Here is a 20,673-nt window from a genome sequence, read left to right on the forward strand (position 1 = left end):
CCACTTTTTTGCCTTGGAACCAATACATAGCACTCTTGCCCCAGGGGCACACCAGTCCTCTGCGGGAGAAAGTGCAATTTTGTTCATCCTGACTTCCCTGCTTCCTTGTCACTTGGGTGAGAAATAGAAAATAATATTAATTAAAAAGAAAAAGAGGAATTCCCTTGTTTCTAGCCCAGGATGTAGTATTAGGAAGATGCAGTCCCCTATGATGGGAGACTTCAGAGTGAAAGAGGGTGAGGAGGATGAAGGGGAAGGGAGAGGACTGTCCCCTGGGTGTGCGAATAGGTGCTTTTCCTCTCCATTTGGGAGAAGGAGGCAGAGCGGTGTGGTGGGAAGAGGATTAGTATCAGGCTTAGGTTAAGAGACTAGGACTCTCTGATGGCAGATCAGAGCATGCCAGCTTCCATTTGATGTCCTTCGTGAGATTTTTATTGTATGTGTGATATGTGTCTTCCTGTCACGGCATGAGCAACATGGAAATGTGTATTGAATGAAAGCACTGGCATACTGTAGATCAGACTATTAACTGTCTTGGGGAGGGGGGAGAAAATCGGAATCCTAAAATGTCAGAAAGCGATTATCAGAAACTGTTTCTACAAGGGGGCAGCTGGGTGGCTCAGTGGATGGAGATCCTGGGTTCAAATCTGACCTCAGATACTTTCTAGCTGTATGACCCTGGGCAAGTCACTTAACCCCCATTGCCTAGCTCTTACCACTCTTCTGCCTTGGAACCAATGCACAGTATTCATTCTAAGATGGAAGGTGATAAGGGTTTAAAAAGGGAAAAGAGAAATTCCTACATGCAACTGAAAATAAATAAATAAATCATTTTAAGAAGAGAGAGACTACAACTCTAAGTCTTGGCCATCACTCCCTTGCTGCCTTTAGGCAAGTCACAGAATCACAGTTTAACAGTGGAGGGGGGGGACCCTTAGAGAATACTCTCCATTTTCCTCTCCATTTTCCAGTTCAGGAAACTGAGGCATAAAAAATGGATATGATTTGCCTAAGATCACACAGGTAATAGAGTCCATTTTCTAGATCTTGAACCTCCCAACTTCTACTTCTCTCCCCTGTTAGTCCCAGCTCTTCTTCAAAAAACCCTTATGGGGCAGCTGGGTGGCTCAGTGAATTGAGAGCCAGACCCAGAGATGGGAGGTTCTGGGTTCAAATGTGACCTCAGACACTTCCTAGCTGTGTGACCCTGGGAAGGTTATTTAACCCCCATTGCCTAGCCCTTACACTCTTTTGCCTTAGAACCAATACACAGCACTAATTCTAAGACAGAAGGTAAAGGTTATTAAAATAATAATATAATAATAAAATTAAAAACCTTTACCTTCTGTCTTAGTATCAATTCTAAAAACAGCAGCAAGGGCTAGGCCTACAGCTAGGAAGAGTCTGAGGTCAGATTTGAAGCCAGGACCTCCATCTCCAGGCCTGGCTCTTTATCCACTGAACCACCCAGCTACCCAGTTCTTTTGTATCATACTGCAAGGCTTCTAGTTCTCTGAGTCTCAATTGTCCCATCTGTAAAATAGGAACAATTGTGCCACTCCTACCTCTCCTAAGGGCTTGTGTCATTTTTCAATAATAGGTGTGAAAATGCTTTGAAAAGTATCAGCTGCCTTTTGCTACTCTTACTGTGTGGTTAGTTGGGGGAGTGGGGGTTCCCTCCAGCTTTCTTCCTGGCTGGTGGCTACTCTCTCAACACCAGCCTGCATGCCAGACTCCCCTGGACGCTGTTGTTGAGGTTTAGTCCTCAAGTGCCCCAGAGAGGAGTGAGCCTTATGACCTGTGATCCTGTCCAGCCTCTTCTAACCCATTCCCCAGGAATCTGATGGCATTCCTCCACTGGGGGAAGGGAAGGGAAGGGAAGCTGTGCAAAATGTGCCAAAAATATAATTAAAACCGCCTCAGGATTCTGCTGGCTGTTTCTCTGTATTGGACCCAAGTGAGAAAACAGACTAGAGCTTCCCAACTCCTCCTGCCTAGCCCTTCTGCAGAAGGACCCCATAGAGAAAGATTTCAGCACCGTGAGGCAAGGCAGAGAGGACCATGGGCTCAGGAGTGGGTCTGGGGATAGTCTGGTTTTTGCTCTGATCACGGCACTCTCCCAACTGTCCAAATATCTTCCCTTCTTTTCTTTGCATTGTGCAAGGCTCACTCCAAGGTCCACCTCCTCTGTGAAGTTCACTCTATTTAGCTTTCATTCCGTGAACTACACCACCGGCACTTACCAACTTTAAATGGCACGATTCATCGTTTTCTGGGTTTTTATGTGTGTCTTGTCTCCTTGGATGGGGCTGGATGAGCAGTTCTCTGAAGGCAAGGACTGTATCTTATCCTTCTCTATACCATATGCATTCTCTATAACTAGGCAAGCACTGAATATACAGTCAGCAGATGCTCATGCCTGGTGGGTGGATTGGTTGAAAATGTGAAACGATAATATAGAGTATCAAGCTTGGGATCAGGAAGACTCATCTTCATCAATTCAAATCTTGCCCCAGACACTTACTAGCTCTGTTACCTTATGTCACCCTGTTTGCCTCAGTTTTCTCATCTGTAAAATGAGCTGGATAAGGAAATGGCAAATTATTCCAGTACCTCTGCCAAGAGAACCATAGCTGGGGTCACAAAGAATTGGACACTATTGGAGTGGTTAAACAAAATGATGTAACGTGGTACTTCTCTATATAAGAGAGTCAGGATACCTGACTTAAAGACCCTGGAAGACCAGAGGACTGTGTGATATGATGAAAAAAGTCTCTGGACATGAGTATGAATCTTAGCCCTGCTACTAACTATCCATTTGATCTTGGAAAAGTCACTTAACATCTCTTGTCCTCAGTTTACACATCTAGAAAGTGAGGAGGTTGAACTAGATGGCCTTGACGGTCCCTTGAGCTCTGTATCTTGGATTGGCTAAACTGTGATCTGTCTAATTCTAATGTAAAAAGTCCTGTTTGTGCTTTATGGGGCAGTTCTATCATAGGAACACAGAAAGTCTAGGAAAGGTGCGTTCCCTGGCTATTGCTTCATTACTTCAAGGATCCATAATTTTAATATCAGTCTCTTCATTGACACATATTGCAGCTCCTCTGGGCCTTAGACAATCTTAATGAGTTGCTATGTATGAAAAAAATTTCCTCCACCTCCTAACTAATCTTCTGGGAATGGGCCTTTGTGCACTGAGCTAATCTGATCCCCAGAACACAGACACAGTCTGGCTCTTGATTATACCCTCTAACTTGGTAGGCCCTTCTGGAGCTCAGGACTTCTTGGCTTAGATCTTGAAATCTCAGAATCATCTTTGTACCAAACATAGCATCAGAAAAGGACTCAGTTTTGGATCCAAGCCAGAGTCCTTGAGTCATGGCATCATAGACTTGGATGAGAATCTACAGATTTTCTAGAACAAACTTCTCACTTTATAGGGGAGGAATCTGAGACCAGTTAATGGCAGGGAAATAGATCAGCTTCATGAAATTTTACTGCATGGAATGAAGTCAATCTGGTTAATAAAAATTGATCAGAAGGGGCTCCAGTACTGCTCTGGAATTTAGAATTATTCAGGCCAGCTCCCTTACAGATGTACAGCCTACCAAGATAACCCTTGGATGGAAACTTTCCAAAATAATTCCCTGGGCAAAATTAGAACAGAGACCAGATGCCTATCCATCTAGTCCCTCACCTATTACAAAACACACATACACACATTCTCTCTCTCTCTCTCTCTCTCTCTCTCTCTCTCTCTCTCTCTCTCTCTCTCTCTCTCTCTCTCTCTCTCATAAACATGCACACACACACACACACACACACACAAAATTCACAGGGGATAATATAGGCAGGATAAGCCCAATGCCCTTGGAAAATAAGTTTATTCTGTAATGAACTGCAAATTCCTCTTAGTTCTCTTGAAGGAAAAACACCTAGGTTTCAATTAGTGGTAGGATGAATATAATGTAGAGCTATTGGAGCATTCATAAGCAATTAAAAAAACATGTCCCAAATATTTTTAGAAAAATCAGTTACTGTTATTTATCAAAACCTTGATGGAATATGTGGTATGAAAAGTATATTCCTTTACCGTTCATTTGTTTGTTTGTTCATTACTTCCTTCCTTATTTCTACCTCCTCTCTCTCCCTTCCTTCTTTCCTGCCTTCCTTTTTTATAATAAGGATTTTTAATCAAGGTAAGAAGATTAATTTGGGAAGATGCATAGAACTTCAGTCCTAGGATTTCAGTCTTTCTTTTCTTTCTTCTTCTTTCCTTCCCTCCCTCCCTCCCTTTCTTGCTTTCTATCTCTTTTTTATCTCACCTTCTCTCTATTCTTCCCTCCCTCTTTCCCTTCCTTCCTTCTTCCCTTCCTTTTTTAGGAGAGCCCTTCCTCCATATGTATTAGCATTAATCTGAAAAGGAATAGAAAACATTCACTCAGATTTTAGGAAGAGACATTGGAACTGGGAATCAGGAGACCTGGCTTTGAATCCCAACTCTGTTATTTAACTAGCCATATTATCTTAGGCAAATCACTTCCCTTCTCTGAAATTTTATTTCCTCATCTTTTAAATGAGAATTGTACTATGTGATACCTAAAATTCCTTTTAGCTCTAACATTCTAGGTTCTAATCTTCCTTCCAGAATCAATATTCCATGTCTTGAGGGCCTATCTGTTCTGACCTTCTGTGTTCTTAAGTCCCTTCAACTCTGACACTGTAGAATTCTGTATGTTACAGGATTGCTTTGAGAACGACTTGAGATAATGAAAGCACTGCCTCTATAAAGGGGGTGATTGTTATTTTTCTTGTTATTTCACCATTATTTACTTTGTAGGGCTTAGTTGTCGAAGGGCAGTCATTGATCTTAAGCATAGTCAGCCTCTAATACTTCCAGGGGCCTATAGAGGAAGGACGCCATCATCTCTGTTGGAGGTCTATTTATGTTTCTCGGTAAACGAAGGGTAAGGGGGCACTTCCTGAGTTCTCTCACAGTCCCTGGTTCAACAATCTGGTTTTCAGGGAGTTTACATATTAGTCCCAATGTGCCTTTTAGTCCTAGGATAATAGCCTGGGAATAGGGAGCTAACTGCAGAAAATGTGGCTCATTTGCTGAGACAGATCTTTGGAGACTTTTCCTTTCCCTGCCTCTGCTAGCGTGTCCAAGCCCATCCCTGCCTCAGAGACCCTCAGAGAGGGTAAAGTAAGGGATTCTCTACTTAGGTCCAATTTAAAGGGCACTAAGAAGGCCAATCCTCTTGTCCTCCAAATGTTTCCTTCAATGGAGGGATTATTGGTCTTGAATTTCCACCATTCATTCACTTGCCTTAAGCACCAGCTTCTTTCTGGTTCTTCCAAATATCACAAAGTTTACTTAGTGCCTACTTTGTGTAAGATGAGAGGGAGGGTCTTGAAGTCAGGAAGGTTGGGCTGCAGTTCCAATTGTAAAGTTACACTAATTGTGGCTTCAGCATTAAGTAGCAACCTCTTAGAGCCCTTGGTCAGATTTCCAAGATTGTTAAGTTAAAAAGGATTTGTATATCTGCATCATTGGGATGACTTTCCACCTGGGTGGGTTCTTTACCCTGATGAAATCATGGACCTGGATATAAAGAAGTGCTAGGGATGTAAAGTTGAAGAAAAAAAGAAGACATTCTTCCCTGACCTCAGGGAGCTTATAGTGTGACAAAATCTAAAAACTCCTAAAAACTGCTTCCTCCTTAAAGGGGATCTATGATCTCCTTGATTTGAATGGATTTGAAATGAAAAGATTAGAAATGAAAGATTTCTACTCATCCATTCTTGACCATCCTGTGACTCAGACTTTTCTTCCCATAATCCTTGGAGGTCCACTCAATATGTTGGAGGGCTTCTTTGATTTTTCCTGATGTGTTAAGGACATCATTGGAGCACATCCACCATCCTCTTACCCTCTCCTCTTGCTCACATGATCAGCCCATCTTTTTTTTCAATAACATCTCTTTTTTTATGATATTTTCCACCCTGTTTCTTTATCTGTTTTATAATGCAGCCTTCTCACAACCACCACACACCTTTGTTGCTCTGTGTGCTTTTAATACATTGTAGAATTTGGGTGAGAGCACACATTTAGAATCTGATATTGGGGGAGGCTGAAGCTGGAATTCTGAGCTGAATTAGGGCTAAAGTCAATTGAGGGTCCAATACAGTGTGGCACAAATATGGCTAGTGAACACTTGGGAGCAGAGGACTGCCAGATTTCCTAAGGAGTGGTCAATAGGCCCCAGTTGGAAAAATGGAACATATTAAAGCTTCCAGGCTCATCAGTGGTGGGATTAGCTGTACTTCCAGCCTAAAGAAAATGGGGAAACCTGGTCTCAAAAAAAAAAAATTCTTTGTAAACAGCAGTGTTTGATGGTTTTCATCCACACAACCCCACAGGTCAAAAACTGGCATTAAAAAGATGGGCTTTTTTTTTTCTCAGAGAAGTTAAAGGGGGTAAAGGAGATTTACAATTTCTTCAAAGGCATTAGAGCCTTCTCTCCTTCTCCTCCTCCTCCTCTTCTTCCTCTTCTTCCTCTTCCTCCTCCTCTTCCCTTCTCCTTCTCCTGCTGCTGCTGTTAAATGCTGGGCTTGGCTCATTTGTAGTAACAGTTTTCTCAATGTATACTGATGGATGAGTTCTCTAGGTTGCCCATTTAACAAAATTTCTTCATTAATTAATTTATTAATCATCCTTTGCAATGTGTAATAGACACTTCATAAATGCATGATTGAGTCAGAATGAATGGAGAGGCTAGTGCGAGAACACTAGAAATACTTAGGAAAGAGAGAGGGCCACAAGAGGAGATAGGGTATTGCTAAGAAATAAACTTTATCTTCTTTTGGGGAAACATCATTATTTACCCTTGGCTCCCTCAGAACTCTGGTGAGCAGAGAATCAGTGAGCTTCTGGCACTTATCCTAAGAGCAGTGCACGTTATCCTGTAGCCCTGTCTTGGGTATACAAGTGGCTTGGGAGTGGCTTAAATTTAATCCTGAACTCAAATGACCTCCACCTCCAGTTTCCTCACATTCTCTAGGGCAGAGGCAACATGATGTAGTGATGTATCTGTGTGGATGGGCCAGGTTATCTTTCAAAATCTCAGTTTATTCCTCTGAAAAATGAGGGATTTGGATTTGCTGAGCTCTAAGGTCCCTCCAGTTTTAAATCATAGAACTTCCTCTTATCAGATCAGGGAATAGCCTGAAGTAGAAAGGGTCTTGGATTTGGGATCCAAAGATGTGAGTTGTACTGAAGGCTCCACATAGAAAATAATAGGGTTTAGAGCTTGGAAGGACATCAGTAATCATTTAGTTCAGCTCCTTTATTTTACAGATGAAGATTTTGAGACCCAATGAGGGGAAATGATTTACACAAAGCCATACAATAATGTATAGGCTTTGAATTCTGATTCTCTGTCTACTGCCAGATTTTTCTTCTCCAGTCCAAGTCTCAGTTCTCTCATCTGTAAAATGGGAACACTGATTCTTGCCTGATTCACCTCATTGGGTGACTGTGAAGAAGAGGCTTTACAATCCTAAAATCTTTCCAGAGACATGAGGTATTTTTAAAAATTTTATCTTTATTTGTCATGCCAAACATATTTCCGTATTAGTCATTATTATAAAAACAAAGTTATATAAGATCAAAACTCCCAAATAAAACCATAAATACATTGATGTGAAAGACAACTCCAACAAATCTTTCTCTGGAGATGGAGAGCATTTTCCGGCATAAGTCTTTCAAGATTGACCCAGATCAGTTCATTGCTGAAAGTAGCCAAGTTCTCACAGCTAATCATTGTATAATATTGCTATTATTCTGTACAATGTTCTCCCAGTTTTGCTTATTTTGCTCTGCATAAGTGACTGCAAATTTTTCCAGGCCTTTCTGAAGCTGTCTTGTTTATTATTTCTTATAGCACAATAATATTCCATCACCTACACTATAATTTGTCCAGCTATTCCCCAACTGAAGGGCATCCCCTCAATTTCTAATTCTTGGCCATCACAAAAAGAGCTGCTATAAATATTTTTGTACAAGTAGGTCCTATCCTCTTTTTAACGATCTCTTTGGTATACAGACCCAGTAGTAGTGTTACTGGATCAAAGGGTATGCACAGATTTATAGCCCTTTGGGCATAGTTCTAAATTACCTTCCAGAATGGCTGGATCAGTGATATGAGGTATTTTCTAAAAGTTCCTATCAGTGAAGCCTGAACTCTCTTTAGAGTATACAGTTGCTCTAAGGTTACCAGCTTTGGGTTAAACTACGAGAATAGAGGTTGCTTGAATCTAGCTATGGTTGAATTTGACACAGCAGTGATGCTAAGATGGGAAACTTAGTCAGGTTTCCCCTCTTGTAAACCTGGTCAGTGCTAGATTACTGAGCTTAAAACCCAGTGAGGTAGAGTGAAAAGAGCAATGGATTTGAAATCAGAGGATTTAGTGGGTTTGAATTCCAGCTCTGTCCTTTCCTACCTGTGCAAACTTGGGCAGGTCCCATACCCTCTCTGCACCTCAGTTTCCTTGTCTATTAAAAAAAGAGAGTGGGTGGATCCTTTAAGATGTGACCTCAAGATGACTTTGAGCTCTTTAGCTATGGTTTTCATCCATGATTAGGGTTAAGGAGGAGACACAATTTTGTGGGTCCTTGGAGAAAGAAGTCTGAATTTTTGGAGTTAATAAACCTTGAATCTAGTCTAAGCCTAATTCTAATCATTAGTTTTGTGGCCACTTCTCCCTCTCTGGGTCTCAGTTTCCTCCTCTATGAAATTAGGAGCTTGGACTCCCAGATTTTTAATGGCCCTCCTCACTCAGTGATTCTCTAAGAGCAGCCTCTAAGCGAGGACCATAATCCTGTTCCCAGACTCACATTCCTCATCTTGGGCTATTTTATAGTTTCCTTTTGTGCTAAACTAAAAAGCTATTTTGGAAATGCTTGCAAGTAAATTCAGCCGCAGTTGGTATTTGAACTTCTAAAACAAGCCCTAAATGAGGGAATCAGGCAGTGGAGCCACCCAGGCCCAGGAGGCAATGTTAAACTTAGAAGCATCACCACCTCTGAAATTGCAGGTTATCTGGCAGGAGGAAGGAAAGAGCACAAGCCTGTAGTCTGGGGGCCACACTGGGCTGCCAGGGAGCAGTGCCAGCCACAGCTGCACTGGGCCAACCTCCTTTTCCAGGTGGCACCTTGGAGGAGTCCAGGAAAGTGCCTTTGGGGACAAAGTAGCCAGGAGAGCATTTTCAGGGTCCTTACACCGACTGCACAAGGGTCTTTGTTTGCATAGGTCCCTGGCCTGGTGAGCAACAGGACCTATTTTCCTTCCCTTGACTCTCTTGCAGATCTGTCTGTTTTGGCCCAAGAGAATGGGCCAGAAGCTTCATACATTCAGCTGATGCTTTCTCTTTTTGGAGCACGTGCAGTTGATGTAACCTTTTCCCCTCCCCCTCCCCTCCCCCCTCCTCTTTGAGGTTATTCTGGACTGGACACAAGCTTTCCAAAGCCTGCCTCAGTTAGAGCTCCTGCTCCCCCACCAAGCAGAGGCCAGAGAAGAAGCATCAAGTGAACGGGCTGACGTCAGGAAATCCGTGCTGAGCTGGCTCTCCTCCAGCCACGGGTCAAGGTTTGGGAAGCTGCATGTTTTATACCCTTTTGCTGTGCAGGGCAGTGGGCAAGAGAGAAAGGAATGCTAATGTTTGTCTCCATTCAGAGGCTGGGGGGCTGAATAGAGAACCATGGGGATGCCTCCTCTCCTGCATGTTGTAGTAGAAAAAAACTAGGGGTCTGGGAGACCTGAGATGGCCTCCAGGTTCTGGACCACCCCGGTGTATAACTGAGTCAGTCAGTTGTCTCCTCTCCGCCTCATATTCCTTGTTTGTAAAATGGTTGGGTTGGACTCTAAGGCTCTTCTGACTGTTCTGGGTTCTAAGGGATTTTCCAGAACTGAAATGATAATATTCCATGTCCTAAGGTTTCTTTCATGGAAACACAGATTTAGAACTGGAAGGGTCATTAGAGGCCACCGAATTTACCCTCACACACATAGTTTTACAGATGGGGAAACAGGGCCAGAGTGGTAAAGCAATTTGTTCCAAGTCGCATAGGTAGGAAGGAGCACAAGTAGGGTTTGACTGGGTCTTCTGATTCCTAAACTCATCTTTTTTTTGCTCTTTAAATGGCTGACCCATTCTGCTTCCAAAAAGTTCTCAAATTTCATGTTTTAAGGCCTGTTTCAGCTCTTAAATTCTGCCTCCTGAGATTTCTTCCTCTGTGATATTCTATGTCCTAAAGTCCCCTTATAGCGCTGCCGTTCTATGCTCAAATACTCTCTCTTAAGTCTCTCCTAACTGCCACGATGTGTTCCACGGTCTCTTTCTAGCTCTGACATTCTGTGTTCCTTGTTCAGATATTCTCTGCCTTTTAACTCTGACTTTCTGTGTTTTGCTGTTCTTCCCAGCTCAGACACTCCACGTTGTCTACAGTTTCTTTTAGTTCCAACATCCTCTGCCTTAATGAAGGGCTCTTTCAGCTCTAACCTTCTGATCCTTGGGTGGTTTTAGGTGATAGAGTCTGGGTCTTAGCTGATTTTTCTCCCATGAGCTCAGCCCCCTTGCCCCAGCCTGTGGTGCATACTAGATTTTAAGGACCCCAGGCTGCAGTGAAAAAGCCTTCTGCCCACCTTGCCTGCCTGGGGTTTGACTGCAACAGTTAACGAGACGGGGGATCAGCTGGAGCTTAGGCTGCTTCAGGCTAGCTTCTCCTTCCAAAGCAAGGGGGGGTGGGGGCTGAAGGTGCTGTCTTGCCAAGCAGCTGAGCTTCAGGAAGTGCTTTAGCTCTCCAAGAGCCCGTGGGCTCCAGGCCCAAAGTTTCCAACACATGCAAAAGTTCGTAAACCAAAAACGCATGCAGCACAGAGGCCCAGCAGTGGGATGGGGCAGCATTCTGTTTTTTCCCAGTCCGCCACGTTTCCAGCCTGACCCAGCTTGTCACCTCCCCAACTGGGAGTATATGGGTCCTTTTCAGGAGTTTCTCTCCCCCTTCTCCCAATGTATCCTAGCTGGGCCTCTGGGGTGAGGCTTCTAATGGGTGTTTATCAGCCAGCCATGGTTCTTCTCCTCCACCCTTGCCAAATAGCCACAGCAAAGAGATGTTCCAACAGACCCTGGGAAGTGGGGCTTAGTTATCCCCTTTGCCACTGAGATCCAGGAACCCCATTTCCCTTAAAACTGGCCAGTGGGGCTCAACTTCACCTAAAACTTTTGTTTTGGGGCTGGGGCTCATTTGGCAATGCTTTAAGGATTCTTTGTAGTAACCACTGGGGAAAATGGAAGGAGAGATTTTCATCAGTCAAGGAAATCTCTTTTCTCTGAAATGTCTCTTGGACCCTTGAAAAACCTTTGTGCAGCAGGATAAACTTAAAATGATGCTAGCAAAAACTCTCCTGAAAGTCATCTAATAGGGGAAAGCTGAGGGCAGCAGGGAGTGCCCTGAACCTGTTTTGCAAACTATCATCCTTTCCCAACTGGTTCCCACCCTCACAGATTTCCTGGGCCTTTTTCCAGAGGTGAAAAGGTACTTTAAGGCCAAAGCCTGGGGAGCCATTTTATTTCCCAAGAGAAAAGTTCTGGATTGGACTCAAAGGTCAAAACATAAATGATATCTGAGGAAGAACTATTCAGTCTATCCAACTACCCCTCCCTTAGGAGGAAATCAAATCAATCCTCCCCAGAGGATGGGAAATTGGGAAAAGTTGCAGCAGCTTATGATGGCAACTTAGCATCCAAGTCTCTTAACAGAGTTGCTGAATGAGGGTTGAGGGCTCTGGGGAGGTAGGTAGGTTGTATAGAGATTTCCAGAGGAGGAAGATAAGCCCCCAAAGAACCCTGATACATCTCAGACACTTGAGGGAATGGGTGACATAGCTAATTGGTATCAAAAGTGGGACTTGAAGTCAGGTCTTTGTGGAGATGGGATTGACTCTCTCCTTGCTTATTTTTAAATTTAATCAATCAAAAGTGAAGACATTAAGTAGGGGCGGTTCACAAACCACTTACTAAAGTGGTTTACACTTCCAGAAGCAACTGACTGTCCCCTGGGCAGTGTTAAGCAAATTTAAAGACTGCAATTGGTCCTGAATGAAAAATGGAGGAAGGGACAAAACGTGATGTATGAAAGGTCTTGTAAAAAGGGCCTAGACTTCCTAGTAGGAGGTCTTTGCAAGATTTTTGAGCTCTTGAAGGATCTTGGGCTGGGACTGCAAGGTGGAGCTACGACTTGGGTGAGTGAAAAGCTGACTTTACCCTCTTAAACATTTCTCTACTTTCTCTCTTACCCTCCCTTTTTGTAAATAAACTGCTAAAAAAGTCATTTTGACTTGATTTTGACCACATTTGACTACATTTCTCTTATATTTAGTCCAACCATAAATTTAAGCCCTCCATTTTCCTGGCTCCAAGGTCAGCTGTCTATTTTCTGCTGCACCACTTCTCACTTAATGTGTCTGTTGACTTGAGAAAAATGAGACAATGTGGGTATAAGGCTGTTAGGGGTGATAAATGCAGGGCATTAATGCGCTCTGCTCTCTCATCTTCCATGTACAATACTGGGATTCTAATAATGGATGGGTTATAAGTAGGAATTTTATACTATGGTACCCCAGAGATGGCTTTGGGTATCTACAAATGTAGAGGAAGGAGACTCCTCCCTCTTCCTTCATCACTAGTCCACTGAGCCATCAATCAGCCTTGGCTAATCAGTGATTGCTTTAATTGGTTGTTGTGTTATCCATGGCTGACCTGATGCTGACTGACAGCTCTCTAAGCAGAGGGAAGGGGACCAGGGAGAATAAGAGGATACTAGAATGCTGTTCTTATTCTCTTATTGTTCTGCTAATTTAACCCAAGTAGGTTCCTGTGTCATCTGAGGATACAATATCTAAGCTATTATGTTCTGAAAACATAATAGTAATAGTAGACACAACCCCATCCTCAAAAATGGTTGCTTAGTGCTTTTTTATTTTTAAACTCTTACCTTCTGTCTTCAAGTCAATCCTAAGTACCAATTTGCTAGTATTAATACTAGTATTTGTAGGAATCAATACTAGTATCAATATACTAAGCATCAGTTCCAAGACAGAAAAGAGATAAGGGCTAGGTAATGGGGGTTAAGTGGCTTGTCCAGGGTCACAGAGCTAGGAAATATGTGAGGCCAAATTTGAACCCAGGACCTCCTGACTCCAGCCCTGGGGCTCTATCCACTGAGGTACCTAGCTTCCCCTCTACTTAGTATCCTTCTTCACCCAAGTTGAGTAACTGGGGTAGGTAAGAATTAAAAGTTTCTAGAGGGCAGCTAAGTGGTGCAGTGATTCACACAGTCAGGAAGACCCATTTTCCTGAGTTCAAATCTGGCCTCAGGCACTTCCTAGCTATGTGACCCTGGGCAAGTCACTTAGCCCTGTTTGCCTCAGTTTCCCCATCTATAAAATGAGCAGGAGAAGGAAATGGCAAACCACTCTAGTATCTTGCCAAGAAAACCCCAAATTGGGTCACCAAAAGTTGGACATGACTGAACAACTTAGAGGATAGAAGCTGTTTGTTTCATGATGGTATATTTTATCCCTTGTGCCTAATAAATGCTTGTTGGTGGCTGGTACTCATGGGAAGGAGCTTCTGTCCAAGGCCTTGGATTCCCATATAGTAGAGAAGTATGGTCCCTGCTCTAAGTGGAGCCACACATTCAGACACCATTTGTTGGATTTCTGTCACATATTTATCTCAGAGGGATGTCAAGAGTCTCAAATGAAATATGTGTTTCATGGCTACATGGATAGCACTTTATATGCTTCAAAGGGCTTTGTAAATGAAAGCTTATCATTGACATTATTATTAATTATTAATATGATCATGATGTAGCACCATGCCAGGTGCTATGATATAGACAAGAGGAGGAAAAGACTTATTGAAAACAGCTCATATTTATATAATATCTGCTATGTAAAGGGCAGTTAGATGGCAAAGTGGATAAATCTTGGGGGCTGGAGTCAGGAAGACCTGAGTTCAAATGTGACCTTAGACACTCCATAGATGTGGAACCCTGGGCAGTTTCCTCATCTGTCAAATGAGCCGGAGAAAGAAATGGCAAACCACTCCAGTATCTTTGCTAAGGAAACCCCAAAAGGGGTTAGGATAGTTGGACATGACTGAAACAGCTACACAACAACAAAAATTGTACCAGGCATTGTCCTAAGCAGTTTGCAAATAACATGTCATTTGATGCTTACAATAACCCTGGGAAATAGGTGCTATTGTTATCGTTATTTTACAGATGAGTAAACTGAGGCAAATAGAGGTTAGATGACCTATGAGGTATACTGTGAATCAGCATACTGTGTATGTGGATGGTGAGATATTGGTGTCAATGTTAGTCTAGCATGTGGATATTTGATAAAGCATGACATTTTGGGGTAGTTGGGCTGTAAGGAAAGATGGAATCTACTTTGCTTGTCTTGATCATTAGTGACATGGTAAGTAGGGACCCTGGGGCCAAGGTGTGAAAATGGAAAGACTGAGGTTTAATATTTAAAATATTGAACGTGGGCACTTGCTGGGGCCAGTGAAGAACACATGATGGACAAAGAGGGGAGAAATACAGATGGAAAACTAGGGTTGGGAGGGGAGCTGGAGGTTACCTCAGGTCCTGAGGAGTCTAGCTGGTATGTCCCGAGTATAACTTCCTTGCTTAGAGGTCCTCTAGGGTTGACTGTTCTACTTACATCTCCAAAATGGCCCCAGAGTCTTTAGGCTCTTCAGAGTCTACTCTCCATACTCTGGAGGCTTCTGTCCTGCCTAGTCCTGAAGTGCTTATTTTCTTCTGTCCTCTTTCCCCTCCAGGTGACAGCACTCTGCGTCAGAGACCATGTCAGTGAAGGTGAGGTTCCTCTCCTCTGGGGATGTCGAGACCATGGGCAGAAGCTCCTCCTTTGCTGGGTTCAGCAGCATGCAAAGGAGGAATATTGTGTAAGTTCCACCCACATAGCTCAGGGCCTGGCTCCCTGAGCAATACTTTAGACCCAGAGCTTGTGCAAGGCCTCTTAAGATGGGTGGTGGTTCTCTTCTCTACTCCCAGATGTTTGGGGAATGTCATCCAGCTGCCATTTTCACCTCTCTTGACCTCTTACCAACAGCCAAGCACCAATCATTAGGTCTGTATCACATTCTTCACCCCACACCCTCACCCGCCCCAGTAATTTTAATTTAACTTAAACATTTTCTGATTTTAATTCCTTAAATTTGTAATAAATGCCCATAATATTTTCAGATCCTTCTCTTTTAATCCTTACGATAGCTCTCTAATATTATCCCCATTTGATAGATGAAGGAAATTGTCCCCCACCCCAATTAGCTAACATCCAAAATCACATAATAAATTAATGGTCAAACTGGGATTCAAACCCAGGTCTCTGACTCCTAGTCTAGTTTGACCTTCTGGGAATGCGGGTAGGGGTAGGAAGGATAAAAATCATGCTTCTTTTTTTTTTTTCCTAGAGGGGGAGCTAGGACATAGAGACGAAGCATCTTTTGAAGGTTTATGGGAAGCTTGTGATAGTGGCAAGAGTAGCTGCCTTTTCTTCTCTAGGACAGTCTCTATCTGGCCTAGCGTGCAGGTTCAGAATGTCAAAGAGTCACACAGGTGGACACTCAAAACAATATACATTTCTAGAAAGTCTGGCAAGAGAAAAGGTTCATCAACTGTTATCCTAGTCACTTTTTTTTCAGAGTGAGATAAGCAGAGCATGGAAAAATATTTATATATTTCCCTGACCTAGATTTTTTTTTATGGATAGGTCTCATTTCTTAAAAGGTGGTCCATGCCATTTCCATTTTCAAAATTCAGATGTCCCACTGAAGAGTGGGGGTGGGGTGGGGGTGGAGGTGGTGAGAGACAAATTTGCTTTCTCATTAGGAGCTCCACATCCTACTGGAAAGAGCCTATTAGAATCAAGGGGGATTGTAGTTCAACCACACTAGAGTTTGGGTCCTTGCTGGGCCACTCACTTGTGACTATGAATAAGTCACTTCCCTTTCTGAAACTCTTCTTATTTGTCAAATAAGTCTTCTTATTTGTCAAAAGGTAATAACAAGGCTTGTGCTACCTATCTCCTAGGAAGATATTTTATAAAGTGTAGAGTAGAAAAATGTGACTTTCTGTTTATTATTGAGAACTCCAGGCCCTGATATGAATGAGTTCAGATATCAGGGACTCCAGCTACCCAGAAAGTGGCCACCAAAGAATTCCTTCCTTCCTCTTATTTCCTGGGAATGCTTACTTATGGGCCAAACGATATCCAGTGTCTAGCTTGTGGGATTGGGAGGGGTGAGAAATCTAGGGCTGCCTCAGCTCTGCCCTCTTGACTTGTTCATGGGTTTGGGGTGATATGGTTTGGAAGGATTGATTATAGTAAGGATTAGGGAAATATAATTTTAAAGGTGGTAGGGACCTTAGAGGACTCTGAGTTAGAAGTGCCATGGGATATAAATTCTAGAACATTGGATCTGAAATCATTCTTCCAGTTACAGCATATATAGTGTTTTAAGGTTTACAAAAGCTGTTAACACATTATCTCACTTGGTCCTCAAAATAGACCTGTGGGGGAAAAAAGGGAAAGAAAATATATGTTCTGAAATGATTATGGCAGCTCTCTTTGTGGTGGCAAAGAACTGGAAACTGAGGGGATGTCCAAGTTGTGGCATATGATTGTGAAGGAATATTACTACAGTAGTTGTGTTACCTTGAGCAAATCACTTAACCCCCAAAACTGTACTTAGTATTGATTTTAAGCATTTCCTTCCTTCCTTCTTTCCTCTCTCCCTTCCTTCCTTCCTTCCTTCCTTCCTTCCTTCCTTCCTTCCTTCCTTCCTTCCTTCCTTCCTTCCTTCCTTCCTTCCTTCCTTCCTCTTTACCTTCCCGCTAGAATCAATACTATATGTTGGTTTCAAGGCAGAAGAGCAGTATGGGCTAGGCAGTGGGATGGGAGTTAAGGGTCACACAGCTAGGAAGTATCTGAAGTCAAATTTGAACCTAGGATCTCCCATCGCTAGGCTTGGCTCTCAACCCACTGAGATACCCAGTTGTCTACTTAGTATCGATTTTAAGACAGAAGGTAAAAAAATGAGCAGGTTAATTTGAAAAAAAAAAATCCATGGAAAAACACATATGGAATTATGAAAAGTGAAATGAGTAGAACCAAGAGAACATAGATAATGAAAGATTTGATGTTTGACGAATAACTAGCAAATGTCTACCTCCAGAGAAAGAACTGATAAATAGAAACACAAAAGATATAGTTTTTTTTTTGTTGTTGTTGTTAAGTGATGCCTTCTTTAGTGTGGGGAGTGATGAGGAAGAAGGGAGATATCTAGGAATTTTAATGTAACCAGCAAACAAATAAATTAGTTTTAAAAAAAGCTAAAAAAATAGAACTATGGAGTAGGTGCTGTTATTATCCTCATTTCACAGATGAAGAAATTGAGGCTCCCAGAGGCTCAAGGATTTGGATTCAAACCCAAGTCTTTCCGATTCCAAGTCCATCTGCTAAGTTCTATTGTTTTTTGGCTTTAGAGATCACTCCTCAGTTTTACAAAAGAAGAAATTGAGGAACAGAGACTAGAAAAGACCTGGCAGAGGTAGAACTCAGGTCGCTGGATTTTCAGAATAAAACATCCCTTTTTTTTAATTATACAACATGGTGTATCACTGAAAATAGTTGGGGAGATTGGTATTTATTCTGGGAGAATAGGGTGGGTGTTGTCTGAAAACAAACCACAATATCTCCTAAGTATCCTGTTCTGCTAAAGAGCCATATAAACATCTTCCATCCATGAACTCCATCCAGAGTTCTCTGTATGGCTGAACTTTTCCAGGTCCTTAGGAAATATCCCCAAAGCTCCATGGCAATGGGAGCCTGGGCTATGCAGTCTGATCATTCCCTGAGGAGAGTCTACCTTTCTTGGAAGCCACAACAGAGTATGGGAATAATCCCTTCCCCTTATCTCCTTTCCTCTGCCTCAAGTTTCAGTAATAATGGGAGAAAGAAAAAGGATAGAGAAGCAGAAAAAAATCCCCATAATTCCTTGATATCCTGTCAGGGGAATAGGGACAATGAAATTGGATCCTGGAGTTTTCTGTGGAGTTTATGGCAGGTATAAACAAGTGTAATTAAATGAACTTTGTCTTAAACTTGTTCTGTTTGGCCCAGCTGGCCCATGTGTGGAAAATGGAGAGGCCCATTTGGGTATAAGGAACAATTGTCTCACATTTAGAACTGGGTGAAAATGGAATGAGCTTCCTGGGAAGATGATAGACAGACAGACAGACAGACAGATCTATTATTTAAGCGCAGTGTGCCAGACATAAAAGGGAGCCCAGAGGAGAAGGTGGAGTTGAGAGGTGGAGTGCATGTGTGTATGCATGTGTGTATGCATGTGTGTGAGATACAGAGAAAGACAGAGAAACAGACTGAAAGAGTATGCTTTATTTTTTTTAACCCTTACCTTCTAAGTATCAATTCACAGAAGAGTGACAAGGGCTAGATAATGGGGGTGGGGAGGGGAGAAGAGTAAGTGACTTGCCCAAGGTCATAGAGCTAGGAAGTGTCTGAGGCCAGATTTTATTAAATCTGTTTCTTTATCCCTTTCAGTTGTTTATTACTCCTAGTTCTGAAGTACCAAATAGAATAGGATCAGTCTACCTTTGTTATGATATATCTATATGCCAGAGTGGATAGAATGCTGGGTCTGGAGTCAGGAAGATCTGAGTTCAAATCTAGCTCAAGACATTTATTAGCTGTGTGACCCTGGGCAAGTCACTTAATTTGCCTGTCTCCGTTTCTTCACATGTAAAATGTTGATTATAACAACACCTATCTCCTGGGGTTATTTATTGTGAGGATCAAATGAGAAAATTTTTTGCACTATATTAGCACTCTGTACCTGGCAGATGCTATATAAATGCTTATTCCCACCCTGATATGAGAGGTCTTTAAGATACTTAAATGACCATGTCATTTTCTGAGTTATCTCTTCCCTGGAATAATTTTGTTTTGTTTTGGCTTTTGAGCCTTCTAGCAGTTAAGAGCTGCTCATTAACTTCCCCAGCAATGAATCTGGAGCCAGGGAAAGAAATGGTTTACTTTCTACAGGCCCTCTGCTTCCCAGAGACCCTTTGGCTTGGAGCTGTTGCTTCCCCTGGGAGGGGCAAGAATGACCCAGGCATTCAGTTACAGACCTAGCCTTCAGGTTCTCTTTCACCAGGTAACCTAACCTGGCTGAAATGGATTCTTGAGGCCAAGGACACTGGTTAGCTTAGCCAACTCTGAGAAAATTACCTTGGGTCAGGAGAGAAATGGGAGGAGTGAGGACATGGGCACCTGGAAGGCCTGTGGGTATCCAAGTCTATTCTCTCCCCTCATACTTCCCCTTTTCTCCTGTACAAAAGGTGTTCCAGGCTCTATTAGAGATAAGGTTTTTAGAATGCAAATCTTCCTGGGAGTAGGAACCCAGAGAGGCAGTTTTACTTTGTTTAATAAGTCAAGAATCTGTGATTTCCTGGGTGTGGGCTCTCCCTCCCAGCCTCTCTGTACTCAGAGCTCAACCTTCTCCACCCCTGATCATGAATTAAAGAATTCATTTTCATTTGTAGCCAACCTTAGGGTCTGCCCATTTGCACTTGGCACAGTTGGTCCTTGGAAAAAAGACTTACAGTTCATCCCCTTGCTTGCCCTTGGAGTAGTGCAAGTTTGCTTAGACTTACCAGAGCTGTGACCCTAGAACCTGTGGTCACCTCTAGGAGGCATCAGAAGAATGTGGGTTCTTGGAAAGTTGAACGAGATTTGCAAACCTAAAAGTTAAAGCCTATCATTATTATTTAGTCCAGACTGTCATTTCATGGGTCCAGGGAACTTGAAATAAGCAAACTCCCTCTACTAATAAAGAATCTCCACTTTCTTGGGGATGCTGAGAGGTTTAAATGACAGCCAAGTTCAGAAGTAAGACTTGAACTCAGGTCTTTCTGGCTTAAGTTCCTAGTCTAGATAATAGTCTGGAAGCAGTTAAGTGATGTAGTTAAGTGAAATAGATCATTAGATGTGAAGTCAAGGTGGCCTTACTTTAGATCTAGCCTCAATGGAGTGGATAGAGTGCCAGACCTGGAGTCAGGAGGACCTGGGTTCAAATATGACCTCAGTTACTGCTGAGCTGTGTGACAAGTCACTTAACCTCAATTGCTTAGCCCTTGCCACTCTTCTGTCTTAGAACTGATTTTAAGAAGGTAAGGGTTAAAAAAAATCTAGCCTCAGACTCTTAACCCTTGTTTGCTTTAGTTTCCTCAGGTGTAAAATGGGTTTTTATTATGATCAAATTATATAAGATTTCTAAATCACTTAGCTTAGTGCCTGGTATGTAGTAAGTACTTAGTAAATGCTTATTCCCTTCCTTCTATTATTGTTAAAGTGGTGGGGCCTCAAATCTGGCCTCAGACACTTCCTGTGTGGCCCTGGGCAAGTCACTTAAACCCCCATTGTCTAGTCCTTACACTCTTCTTCTGCCTTGGAACCAATACACAGTATTGATTCTAAGACAGAAAGTAAG

General features: G+C 42.5%; 1 protein-coding gene across 4 annotated transcripts in view; it reads left to right on the forward strand.

Moving 5' to 3' along the window:
• The window catches only part of RIPOR3 (RIPOR family member 3), a 124,523-nt gene that overhangs the window by 55,216 nt on the left and 48,634 nt on the right, over window positions 1–20,673 (forward strand). For 2 of the 4 annotated variants that reach the window (XM_056812946.1, XM_056812949.1), the window contains exons 2-3: window positions 9,502–9,653; window positions 14,920–15,045. In XM_056812946.1, the coding sequence (XP_056668924.1) occupies window positions 14,945–15,045 (101 nt within the window). In that variant the 5' untranslated portion in view covers window positions 9,502–9,653; window positions 14,920–14,944. The remainder of the gene's footprint in view (window positions 1–9,501; window positions 9,654–14,919; window positions 15,046–20,673) is intronic. The other 2 variants (XM_056812947.1, XM_016423861.2) reach the window with 1 other exon arrangement.

Source organism: Monodelphis domestica, chromosome 1, assembly GCF_027887165.1.
Source record: "Monodelphis domestica isolate mMonDom1 chromosome 1, mMonDom1.pri, whole genome shotgun sequence".
In the NCBI taxonomy this organism is placed as follows: Eukaryota; Metazoa; Chordata; class Mammalia; order Didelphimorphia; family Didelphidae; genus Monodelphis; species Monodelphis domestica.